The sequence below is a fragment of the Protopterus annectens genome, chromosome 10.part0, assembly GCF_019279795.1.
Source record: "Protopterus annectens isolate FY-2018-M chromosome 10.part0, PAN1.0, whole genome shotgun sequence".
In the NCBI taxonomy this organism is placed as follows: Eukaryota; Metazoa; Chordata; order Ceratodontiformes; family Protopteridae; genus Protopterus; species Protopterus annectens.
Window position 1 is genome coordinate 1239033776 of NC_056744.1, and position 14070 is coordinate 1239047845.

Below are 14070 nucleotides of genomic sequence, written 5' to 3' on the forward strand. Positions count from 1 at the left end.
ATAATCATGTTTCTCATCACTTCTAGTTATTTCATTTAGAAATGCCTTCAGCTTCAGTGAAAGACTGAACTCCATGATCTAGAGACCATTTACTCACTCAAGTTTTACAAAATACAGGCTGCTTCTGTAGCAGCAGCGCTGCTCATGACCAAAAACAGGATTTTAAATCACAGTAAAATAACTTAAGGCACAAAAAGTAGAGATTCTCTTTCAGTATCCCACATTTACAAGAAATTCATAAGTTACATTGATGGAACATCAGAAGAGGACCTGATAAGTAGCCACACAAGGAATTGGTATCAGACCCCTCATTAGTTTACATAAATCTTCCACAACAGGTGTTATGATACACAACATCAATCCAAGTGAATAGAAAACTGACACAGTTCTGGTTGCTAAGCAGGTTAGCATGCGTCTGGTAGATAATTATTGTTAATTGTCATTTAATCACATTTATCTACGTTGAAACATAACATTGTGGCATTACTTCAAATGAAATGGGTGTTTAGGTAAATATCTAAAATCACAAAAACAGCATGGCAGTATATATACAACATTTCTAGATTATGTTAAACTCAGAGCCCATCCACTTGAACTAGTGTTAGCTCAAGAGACTGAAAATGATCCCTGGTACTCAGCAAAAAGATTAAGGAAAATATCCCCAGTCTCTGGGATAAATGCCCCCTACTCAGTGTGAATGTCAGCTGGGGTCTTCCCTGAAATAAAACCATGTCTAGTGATCCTAGCCTAGACACCAAAAATAAATGATCACCCTATTTTATCTACCATACCCAGTGCTATATAGAATGATAAATAGTTTGCCGACTGGCTCTGTGCTTCATAATTTGCCTAAAGTCTTTACACTGCTGATCTGTTGTAACTGCTGGGATAGTTCGAAAGCAAGCAAGCCATTCCTTCCGTACTGTACTGTACCGAAGTTAATAAGTTAGTTTATTAAGTACGCGCATTGCTAGGTTTCATTTCAGGGTGATCAGTCCTAACTACCAGTTTCAACACTAGTATAACTCTGGTGAACCTTTAGTGTTCATACTGTTTATTAATGATCTCCTAACAGATGTGTCAGGCATGGAAAATACGCTTTATGTTGATGACCCTAGGTTTACAAACGGTAACAATATTCCTTGTGCTTGTATTTTTTGCAGACATATGGATGGCATTACCAAATTCTATGTAAGGTCCATGGACCCTGACTAAAACTGTTCTGGGTCCAAAACTAACTTGAGGTTGTTACCTTTGAACTGAGTTCTATGTATGGCATATGATTTCTTTTATATATTGCATTAAACAGGTACATGATAACTTATTAAATATATACTGAAAGTCATAATACTGACTGCAAAATCGTGATATGCCAAAATGTTGACACTTTACAATGTTGCACTCAAAATACCTACTAATTGCATACTGCAGCAGTATACAGACAGTCAACTAGCGATATCACTCCCCTGTTAGTGCACCTTGGAAGCAAGCACCAAGATGGGTTGGGGGGGGGGTGGGCAAGTCCACTTTCTGCACATGTATTTTGATTTCACCATTTTAACATTTCAGCATTTTGACATTTCAACATTGTACATTTAGTATTATGACTTTCAGTATATTGCTTTTCAATAAGCTGGCCAAGACCCATATGACACAATTGTCTGGTAGTTTAGTTACTTTTGTAATTGCTCAGTTGTTTGGAAACACTTATTATTAAAATGTTTTGGTATAAATTTAGAATTGTAACCTGTTAACATTGGTTAAGTATGGTACCGTAGCTACTTAGTACAGCTGTCCACTTAACTTACTATTACCACAAAAAACTCTAAACTCTGGGAGGTTGGTGATATACACCTTGCTACAATAATATGTTTCTTAATATTTCTTAATATTTGAAAAGATGTAAAGTAATAGAAGGATCGGGGGGTGCCCACTCAGAGATCTCCTCAAAAAGTCTTACGTGTCACTCTAGAAAGAGTGAACTTGGAAACCACGTTATGTTAAAAAAGCACTGCATGTTCTTTTGAAAATAAAGTAAATTATTCACTGAGAACTTTAACAAAATAATCTTCTACCAACTGCCCTACGCAATTTATAAATGCACATTAAAATGCGAGTTTAAATAGTTTTTTTCACCTTCTCAAAAAACATAATGGAATTTTTATTGTAATTAATAGCCATTCACCAGTTATCTGTCAGAGAGCAAGTCATATAAAAATTTTAAAACACTGTTTCATTTACATCTAATGGCAAATATGCTCTTAATTTTGTCAGCATTGTGGCTTCAGCCCAGAATAAGTCATTGTATTTTCACTACCTCTATTTTTTGTTTGTTTTTTTTTTTATAGAATATTATTATTAATGATCGATTCTGAATATTGTAGTTTTTGTTTCCCATATACTTATATGTACCTATTTCCATTCTGCAACATAAGATACACTTGTCAAAACAATCTGTTCTTTAATTTTAATGAACCAATGTTAAGAAGTCGAAGGACGAGACCTGGTACTGGGGATACACAATCATATATTTTTCTAAAATAGTCTTGTCTATCACTCTAGAAAGAGTTAACTTGGAAAGTATAGTATGAACAAAAAAAATCTGAAAATTATTTTGAAGATAATGTAAAAGTAAATTATAAGTTGAGCTCATCAACACAATCTTTCTCCATCTGGCTTAATCATTTTATAAAGACACAACAAAATGGAGCCTTGGATTAGTCTTCTTCACCCTCGAATTGAATTGAATGATAACATGATTAGCATAATTACCAGCCAGTCATCAGTTAACTATCAGAGATTCCTTCTTACAAAAAATTTCAAAAACACACTGTCATTCCAGTTTTCTTGCAAATATGCTCTTAATTTTTATAAGCATTGCGGCTTCAGAAAGCCTGTCATTACTTCTCACTTCTTTTTTGCTTAAAATGTTATTAATAGCTGATCTACAGTGGTGCAATTATCCCCAAGAAACCCTACTACTTGGAGACTGTAACATAGATTGGGGAACCTGTTCCTCAGAATCCCCTTCTACCCACATCAACGTACATGCTTTCTCACAAACCATAACCACCCCTACCAGACAAGGTAGACCCAACCAAAAAGAAAGCATACTTGACTGGGTGCTAGTAAATAGGGACCCCCAACTGTACACTGCTGGTACCCTCCCCGATGACCTAAGTGACCACCTTCTCACTTACATAATTAAACAAAAAGCCATCAACCAGCAACAACCCTTACTCAGGAAAGTCAGAAACAAAAGAGACTTTGACCCTGCCAAATTCCAACAGGAACTTAACTCCTGTAACTGGGCTATGCTAAAACACCTCCCCTTAGAAGAGGCAGTTGTATATTTTAACAAAACATTTCTTGAAATCCTAGATTTACATGCACCTGTCCGCTCAAAGCATACTAAAGCAGAAACTGCATCATGGCTTTCCAAAGAGTCTAGACTAAAAATTATCAGTAGAAACAAACTGTGGGCTCGATGGCGCTCCACTAAAGACCCCCATGATCATGTTAAATACAGGCAAGCTAGGAATTAAACTAAAAAATCCATAATGCAAGACAAAAAACAATACTATTGTAATTTACAAACTGCTAACCAGAATAATCCTCAAAAGTTCTGAGCAGGCCTGAATAAGTTACTTCATCATGGTAAAACATCTACACCTACCCCTGCCGCTACCATTGATAAAACCCCTGAAGAGGTCTCAGACAGTTTTAACTGCTTCTTTACTGAGACAATTCAAGCCCTAGCTAATTAATTACCTCCTAGATCCTCAGGCCTGATAGTATCACCTCCAAAAATCAACCCTTGTTTAGCTTTATACCATGTCCGCAGCACTAATCCGTTCCTTGATCAAAGAATTAAAACCTACCACACTCTCCGCCGACCAACTCCCCACTGAGTACCTACAAGTATCAGCTGCCTATCCAATATCAATACTAATTAATCGTACCATAGCAGAGGCTGAAATCACCATCATTTGGAAAACATCCTACGTAATCCCACTACATAAAGGAGGTTCATCCACTGAATTCTCCAATTACAGACCAACTGCTATACTTTCTCCACTTGCAAAGATAATGGAAAAATGTATACATAAACAATTCATGCACCATCTAATCCAAAATCACCTCATGGCTGATACTCAACACGGCTTCCGACCACACCACAGTATGACCTCAGCCCTACTGGCCTTTACCAATACTATAAATAATAACCGTAACAATAATTACATATCCTCAGCCCTCTTCTTGGATCTTTCCAAAGCATTTGGCATAGTTGATCACATACTTTTGATTGACACCCTGCAGACTTTCTGTCTAGACTATAAGGCCCTTCAATGGTTTACATCCTACCTCAGTGGGAGGCAGCAAGCTGTTCTCTGGCAGAACAAGCTCTCCAGCATATTACCAAATACCCTTGGAGTACCAGAAGGCTCCATACTAGGGCCCCTAATGTTTTCCATCTTTATTAATGACCTACATACTGTCATCCTAAATGTCACCTGTGTTCAGTATGCCAATGACCCACCCTAATTTGCTCAGCTACATTTCCCTCAGACTTGAGGTCTTCTACCCAGTCCACATTTAATACTATGGAAAACTGGCTCTCTGATCGTTGATTGTTATTAAACCCCCCAAAAAATAAAATGTTACTATTCTCACAAACACAAAGGTCTACTGCTTTTGCCTTCACCATTAATGCAAAAGATGGCACAATAATCTCCCATTACCCCTCTACAAAACTACTAGGTGTCATCATTGACAACAACCTAAAATTTGATCTACAAGTAAATCAAACTATCAAGACCATCAATAAAAAATGTGGGTCACTGTATAGAATAAAAGCCGTCCTAACCCCTCCAGCTAAGATTGCTATAGCTCGCTCTCACCTACTTTCTACACTGCTATACGCTTCCTCCCTTCTCTCCAATCTAAACAAATCTGTACTCAACAGACTGTCAACCTGTTTTAATCACATTGCCAGATTTGCCACTGACCTGTCTTTTAGAACACACCACTGTATCAATCTCAAACAGCTTGGGTGGCTAGAACTATCCAATCTAATCCAATACAACCTTCTGATTATGGCCAATAAAATTCTCTATAACCCAGATCATACACCAGCTCTTAGAAACATAATCACCCCCCCATAACAATCCGAGATTGCTTTGATTGTCAAATAAACTAGTAATTCAAACCATCAAAATTAACAATGCAATGGTGCTGCCCTATTCGCAAACTCTGTAGGTAGAGTCTGGAACTTACTTCCAGCTGACATCACTATGCTCTCCTCCATTGGCCAGTTTAAAACCAAACTTAAACACCTGACACTAAATTGGCTTTTCCACTGTAATAAGCCTGGCTAACTCTAATTAAGAATGTTGAATAAACTAGTAATCTAGTTACTGTTTATTTTTCTCCTGGCTGTGCAAACAGGGGTAACTTTTAACCTGTGAACTTGTCTATTCATGATTGTCTATGTATACTTTGTAAATATGTCTTTATTGTTTCTATTCTACCTATTTATCTGGATATTTTTATTTTGTAATGATTTTTATTGTATCTGTTTACCTTGGAGCTTTTCTCCCCGGGCCTCCGCTAAAAATGGACATGTATCCAGTTGGACTATCCCAGTCAACAAATGTAAAATAAAAATAGAAATAAAATAAAAAATTCATCAGTTTTCAACTCAGTGTATATTTCTTACCCACACATATTGCAAGTTCTGCTTGGCAACCATTGATTAACAGTGATGAGTTTGTCCTCCTGCCAAACACCATTCACCTTCCAGTCTCATTGATGACATATCACACCCTGAGCTGCCTGATTGTGAATGTAAACACTGCGTTAAGCCTGTTCATATCCTTGTCGGCTATAAGTAACAAATCAAGAAGATTCTGTGAAGTGCAGGCAAGTGAATGTGTTTGAAACCTCATAGGCAACAGGAAGTTAATCACTGATTCTAGCCATACAGTGATTTTACTGCAGCTAATGATCCTTGAAAGAGGCATTCTTAGCTCTTTACATCTAATTCTTTTTTTTTCCAACATCTTTAATTCATTTGTTAATTGTCCTATTAAAGCTACACATCCCACATAGCTGTAGTCACCCTATATATACTAAATCAACATGGTGGTGCCAGCAGGCTGCAGCCAAGACAAACAGAAACAGATATCAAAAGTGATTAGCTGGAGAACATTGAAGGAGTCTGTGACTGTTTGAGCCCTTGATGGTATTAGGTCTTGGGAAGCAAACTAACTCATTACAACAAATAAATGATCAAGTTTCAAAGAATGTTTTTTTTCTTCTTCAGTATTGCTGTGTCAATTGTCAAATTACCTGCTTATTCTTGTTTGGCATCAAAGGGAAACTAGTGTCTATTACTGCACTCGATGGGCATAAGGCAGGGAGACTTATTCCTTATTGTGTCCTAGGCCATCATGTTATGTGATCACCACAAAGACAGACACACTCACACACACACACACACACACACACACACACACACACACACACACACACCCACACACACACACACACACACACACACACACACACACACACACATACGTGTTGTGAGGCAGAATTGTTACCTGCTTCATCAGTGTGCCACCCTTTTAATTTCACTAAATGCATCTGTGGGGCACAACATTTAAAACAATGCTGGAAAGTTTAACTTTGGCAATACTGTCTGCCAGCTCATAGTATCTATAAATGTTTTTAAGGTACACAGTCAGTTTATCATAACTATATAATGCCATTTCATTTTGGCAGCTTATAACTCCTTTGACTAATGCAATAATTTAACATTCTAATTCAAAGTGTCTTCTGAACAAAGTTCAGTCCTTTATATGGATAAAAATGAAAGTGCAGATAATTCTAAATGATAAAGGGTTATTATGATTCATGCTCAGCTATCAACTAATATAACTCACCTTTTATCCATTCTATTTGCAGGGAGGGATTGTCAGTGTGTACTTCTCTTAATTATTGTTTCATGAAACAAGTAAATCAGCAAAGGGCACCACAATTTCCAACATTTCTAAACTAAATTGAAACAATCACTGTTGGAGGGCACAAATATTTACCAAGATCATCGTGTACATCTCAAAACCTAAATGACTGCCTTCTCTGGAAACAGTTATTTTCTGGTTACACTAAACATTAATATTTGATGAGACTTCCAGCTGGAATCGGCAAGTCTTAAGATCAGGAATTATTTTTCTCTTCTTCCCCTTTACAGATAAATTAAAGCAGATACAAAATATTATGGTGGTGATGCCATGCCAATAGTTTATGAGTTATGCAGGAAAAGTTTAATGTTTGCTTTGGGATAACTAGAAAATTAAGTAAAAAATAAGCACATCAATTATTTGGACACTTGTCAGCCATTACAATCCTATCACCCCTCTCAAAAATTCTAGAAAAATGTATCCATCACCAACTCCTTACCCACCTACTAACCAACAACCTACTATCCAAAACCCAACATGGATTCAGACCATCCCATAGCACCAACACTGCCCTAATCAACTTCTCCAATACCATAAACTCAGACAGGAACCAAGGAAAATTGGTCTCTGCCACCATCCTAGACTTCTCCAAGGCATTCAATACAGTTTCCCATAACAAACTCCTTACCTGCCTCTCTGAACTCAACCTCAATAACCCCACTCTACAATGGTTTAAAAGTTACCTAAACAACCACTCACAGTCTGTCAAATGGGGCAACTCCCTATCCCCCCACTCCCCATCACATGCAGCGTCCCACAAGGCTCAATCCTTGGCCCCCTTCTCTTCAACATATTTACAAATAATCTCCACCTAGTAGCCACTAAAGCCAATATTGTCCAGTATGCAGATGACACAACCATAATCTGCTCAGCACCCAACATCCATCTACTACAAAGTAAAGCCCAAGAATCTTTCACTGAGGGAGAGAACTGGCTAAACAACTACCAACTGATACTAAACTCCAAACAAAACACAGCTAATGCTATTCCACCCAACTAAACACTGTGCCCCCACCTTCACCATCCTGCCAGCCAATAGCACCCTCATCACCCCAGTAGATGAGGCCAAACTGCTAGGTGTCACAATTGATCAACAAGTGAAGTACAAAAAACACATATCCCAAACTATCTCTAAAGTCCATAAAAATCTAGGTTGCCTTTATCATTGCAAACAGTTCCTAACCCCTGAGTCTAGAACTACAATAGCCAGAACTCATCTCTTATCAACATTACTTTATGCCTCTCCAGTTCTTACCAACATTAATAAAATCAACCTGAACAAACTCTCCACATGCTACAACAAAATAGCTAGGTTCGCTGCACTACTAGATCATACTCCCACCACTGACAATCCCTACTTAAACTACACTGGTTAGAATTTCCAAACCTGCTACGCTACCACCGACTCATTATAGCTCATCAAATTCTATACCATCCTGGGAGAACCCCTGCCCTAGCTGACATGTTAAACTTTTACAACTCCACCTGGGAACTATGATCAAGTAATAAATCCCTGATTGAAGTCAATCCATGTAAGAACAACTCTGGAGAAGCCCTTTTCTCCCATGAGGTTGCAAAAATATGGAACACCCTCCCACCTGAACTCAGGCTACAAAATCACACAAGCACATTCAAAGGCCTCTTTAGATCACACTTCATTGCTGACCCTCACTGTAACTGCAAAGACCCCCCCCTGAATTCTCACTGCCCTGTAGGCAGACTACCAGCTGAAGCCTCCAATGCATACATCATACTGTCACCTGCAATGTACTTCTTGTAAATATTGTAAATATCAACCTACTCCTGACTATCTTATTTACACAGATTGTACTGTTATTGTAAATATGTAACCTCCTGACTGTACAAATATCGACCTACTCCTGAGTGTTATATTTACACTGATTGTACTGTTATTGTAGATATGTAACCTCCTGACTGTACAAATATCGACCTACTCCTGAGTATCGTATTTACACAGATTGTACTGTTATTGTAGACATGTAACCGCCTGACTGTACTATGTGAGTATCTTATTTACACAGATTGTACTGTTATTGTTGACATGTAACCTCCTGACTGTACTATGTGAGTATCTTATTTACACAGATTGTACTGTTATTGTAGACATGTAACCTCCTGACTGTACTATGTGAGTATCTTATTTACACAGATTATACTGTTATTGTAGACATATAATCTCCTGACTGTACTATGTGAGTATCTTATTTACTCAGATTGCACTGTTATTGTAGACATGTAATCTCCTGACTGTACTATGTGAGTATTTTATTTACACAGGTTGTACTGTTATTGTAGATATGTAACCTCCTGACTATACTATGTGAGGATCTTATTTACACAGATTGTACTGTTATTAGACGTGTAACTTTCTGACTGTACTATGTGAGTATCTTATTTACACAGATTGTACTGTTATTCTAGACATGTAACCTCCTGACTGTACTATATGATTGTTTTGCATTTAACTGCTTTTTACCTTGTATGCTAGATTTCTTGTTATCTAACTTATGTATTCACACTGTTACTTCCTTGGAGCTTTTCTCCCCAGGACTCCACTGAAAATGGACACCTGTTGTCCAGTTGGATTTATCCTGGTAAAAGAAATGTTAAATAAAATAAAAATTAGGTTTATCCAGTATGAAACAGCCATAATAGCAACTTTATAAATCAGTCAGCATTACAACAGAGATCAGGCAGTGTGCACAGGATAGACAAAAAAATCTGTACTATTAATAGTTGAAATTCAGAAGATGAAAGGATTAATAGAGTTGGATAAGAAACTGGAGGATTCCAGGGAAAAGCTTGCCTCTGCAGATGACCTCCTGAAATATTTCAATGCTAAGGTTATAGACAAGGAGGTTCAAAGAGGTCAAAAAAAATGTTACATTCTGAAGTATCATGGTACAAGCAGGAGCTGCTAACTATCATGTGGTGGAGAAAATAGCTGGGAGGATTGGGATTCCAGCTCAGGAGCATGCCTTAGAGAAAGAGCTCACAGAGAGGTTACACCTCAGCAAGTAAAAACACCTCAGAAAATAAGGAGTACAGCCTCCCCTCTACAAATATGAGGAAAAATAGGGTCCTATCAGCTTTGTGGGAACCAGGGAAGTCAAAGATGATGAGCAATTTGACATCAGTTAGAACTACTAAATGGTATGGAATGTACAGATGCATTCATTGCAATCATTGTGACTTTATTAATGTTGGTGTCACAGAATTAATCCACAGCAGAATCATGATAAAATTTGTGGTGCTTATAACTGTAAATTGAATTTTGTGGTTTATGTCGTTGAACACAGTGTGAAGCATTCTATATTGGTAGAGCTACAAAAAAGTTATACCATAGCATCTTTGAACACATGCACACTTTTGAAACCTCTGATTTTGGTAATGTACTTATAATATATGCCAATAAATTTAGCAACACTAAATGTTTTTTTTTATTCAAAATTATGGAAAAGGTAGGAAATATTAATCTTATGTATGATGCTAACAATAAACTAAATTAGAGGGAGTATTCTTGGCAGTTGAGATTGGATTCAGGCCAGTACCCTAGGTTAAATGTCAAAGAAGATTTTAAAATGTATTTAAAAAGAAAGAAACTCAAACACTAATGATATGGTCAATCGCATGATCTTTACTGCAAGTATTTTAATGGGATATTGTTCTTAACACTAAAGTCTGAAGAAGTTCTTTTAGGAACAAAAGTGCTAACAAAGTAAATATGTTTATATTTATCATTTTACTTTTTAAGAGTTGTTTTATTTGGATAACTTTTTGTTGCAAGAATTAAAGTTTCTGTTTGGAAGCTTTTTTCAATTGTCAGTAATTGGTTTGCTTGTTTCTAAGGTAGGCAAAACTAAGAAAGACAGCAGGCCTTTAGGGGTAGAGAGGATAATAGAGTTGAGGACTACTCAAAAAAGGGGATAATAGGTGATGTGCATAAAATTAAGCTTTCATGGAGATCTTATAAAACCAAAACATTTAGCAGGAAAGGGAGTTGAGTACTCTAGTAATGAAGAACAGGTGGATTCATTTATTGGGATCCCCAGGGTATGCAAAGCATTCCAAAATGTATATTTTTGGAAGCCAATGCCAATTCAAATACTTTTAAACTCTGAAAAGCTTGAATCTTTCCACTGGCTTCCATGCAGGGGAGGACTGGCTACATATATTTGAGAATGCTATGAATTATTGCAGTTTAAGGTGGATTTACAGAAGATATTGGATAAGTTATGGACTGGTAAGTTGATCCCCATCTTGTTTGTTTTAGATTTTATAACCCCAATATGTTACAGAAGTCAGATACAGCTGTATACATGATTGTGTCAATAGCTAAAAAGTGGAAGCAAAGGACTGCTCCTGCACTGTTGTAAGGCCTAAAGGATTTGGAACTAGAGAGAGAAGATAACAGACCAAGTCAAAAGACTGTGACTAAGTGGGCACAATAAGTCCTGGTGGTGGAGTAGTTAAACTACAACTAGATGGATTTAAGAAATTTGCAAATTTCCAGGAGATCACTATATGCCTATTTTTAATTGCATTGGCATGTTGGATTTATGTTTACAAATTGTGATAAAAGTTTGTTATGTTCTGTGTTAATGTATTGTGTTATGTGTTGACAAGAAATGCTATAAAGAAGTTGAACTAAAATGCATAGTGCGTAAGTCTGTAATGCATATTTTGGGTGTAAAGTAGCATATGTAGCTTGCTTTTTATAAAATTCAAAACAGTTGCAAAACTAAAACTAAAAAAAAAAATGTTTCATACCAAATGTAATATATGCTTCCTTATTAAGAGTTAATCTGTTTGGAGTCTTGTCCATGATTGCCTCATTAGAGAAGAATAAATTTAAAGTGTAACAGTTTAAATCACAGAAACATTATCTTAAAGATACCTCATATTGAATGAATTATGATAAAAAATATGAATCTCTGCAGAATTTTCAAAATAAAACTGAATGAAAGCCTAATGGTCATTAGCATCCTTGGACTTTCATTATACAGACATGCTAAGATATAGTCAAAGTGGCATCCATTACCTTGTTCATGTGAATACTTTCAGCTTCTTTTGCTGCTCCACAGCATTTACTTACACATAGTGAACATTCTGTTGTTTGTAATAAACTTCTTGTATTTTTTTCTTTTAGGGTATCAACTGGTACCACTGGAAAGGCCACGAGTTTTCCATCCCTTATGTGGAAATGAAGATGCGGCCATACAGTTTCCACACCAGTGAAAGGTGGCAAAGTTCTCTAACGTTATAAGAGCTCATCAAGTTCAACAAAATTTGGGGTCCTTAATTCCAATGGGAGAGGGGCTGTGAGCAAACAGATAGAAAAAACGTGTAACTTAAGAATTAAAAGTTGTATTATGTGTGGTGGTACTGATGAATGGCCAATGAATTTGAAAGAGGAAGCAAGCTTTAAGTGAACAAAAGCCTGATCATATTTTGCAGTCAATAAATGGTCAACTGATTGAAAAAAATTCAGAGCAGAGGTTTTAATGTGGCCCATTTCTAGTGCTTCACTTTGCTATAGAGTGCCTAGATGTATTCAGCCCTTGACTGCCAACTTTTAAGAGCTTAGTGCAGTAATTGATGTAAGCTAGTCTGGAGGGTTTAGAGCTCTAATGAACTTACTGTAATGTAATCCCTCTGTGCTTGCAGTCATTTTTAAAGCATAAGACTGACATGTTATTTAAAGAATATCTTTGAACAGACAGCCAATGTTAGCCTCCAAGAATAACCATGCAGACATACAGCATTATGAGTAAATATTGGAAACAGTGGTGCCAGTGCTACAGCCGCTGTTTGGACAGGTACAGACCTGAACATCACCTAGTCATCTACATAATGACTGCAGATATCTTTTTGTTTAAATACAGCAGCTGTTAAATGTTGTTTAATTATAAGGAACACTCTGCTGTATCCATCTGTTCATTTCCCTACCTGATAGGCTCCAGTTCCTAAATATAAACTAATTATGCATTTGATATCTCTAATCAAGTCAATACATATGAATCAACACATCATTAATGGAAAAGAGTCAGACAAGGAAAAACTCCATAATACAAACCTAAGGATAATTTATTGGACTATCCAACCCTTATAGCCAAAATAGCTGTGGAATAAGAGAGATAAACAGAGTACTCAAAGAAAATCCATGCAGACATCAGAAAAGCATGCAGATTCCAGTGTTAGAGAATACACCTGCCAAGACTGAATTCTAGACTTGAAAGAGAGAAAAGCACAGCCTATTGTGTCATATTTCCCGAATAACCACAACTGCAGTGTCCTAGTCCTCACAAACATTTGCCATGTGTCTCTGCAACTCATTTCCCTAATATTTTGACTCCTTTGCCTTCTAAGAAGTCTATTCACTGCATTTTTATCTTTATTATAAAAATGGTTTCTCACTTTTTCCAAGAGTGCCTATCCTTGGTTATGTTTTCAGATTTTGCACCCTTTTGTATACAGTTGCTAAATGTATTCATTATATACTTTATTTATTTTCTTGGATTCTTCATGTTTACTTTATATCCTTTCTCTCCTAAATGCATACATATTAAATTAATTTACTTATTATATGCATTTTGTTTACTGCCTTCCAGTGCAAATTTGTCTCCATCAACTTATCAGCTACAAATTCCCCTAGTTGTACACTTTAGTCATTTATTTGCTGTTATAATCTCTCGGTATCTACAGACCCCTCCACTGTTTGAATTAAATCAAACCTGCTAAATATCTGCCCAATTTTACCATACCCTACCACATCATTTTTGAAAAATTGCATGTGTCAGGCCTATTACAAATATTTTCTGACTCTACAGATATACCCACTTTTCCTTCAAGTCTCTTTCAGAGTCACTTTTACAGGCTTTAAGGATACTCCTTCCCAGCATAACATATGCTGAATCACACAGGGATTTCTTTCGCTGTTACTATCTCTGCCATATTGTAAAGCCAACCTTTTACACAGGCTAACCCCATGCTGACCTACTTTAAGGTTATGCCTAGGCTTCTA

The 14070-nt window shown here is 36.8% G+C and overlaps 1 protein-coding gene across 3 annotated transcripts in view; it reads left to right on the forward strand.

Annotated features, from left to right (window-relative positions):
- TNR (tenascin R) overlaps positions 1–12532 on the forward strand; it is a 5843683-nt gene extending 5831151 nt beyond the window's left edge. For all 3 annotated transcript variants that reach the window (XM_044085960.1, XM_044085961.1, XM_044085962.1), the window contains one exon: positions 12196–12532. In XM_044085960.1, coding sequence (XP_043941895.1) covers positions 12196–12312 — 117 coding nt within the window. In that variant the 3' untranslated portion in view covers positions 12313–12532. The remainder of the gene's footprint in view (positions 1–12195) is intronic.
- The last annotated feature ends 1538 nt before the right edge of the window (positions 12533–14070 follow it).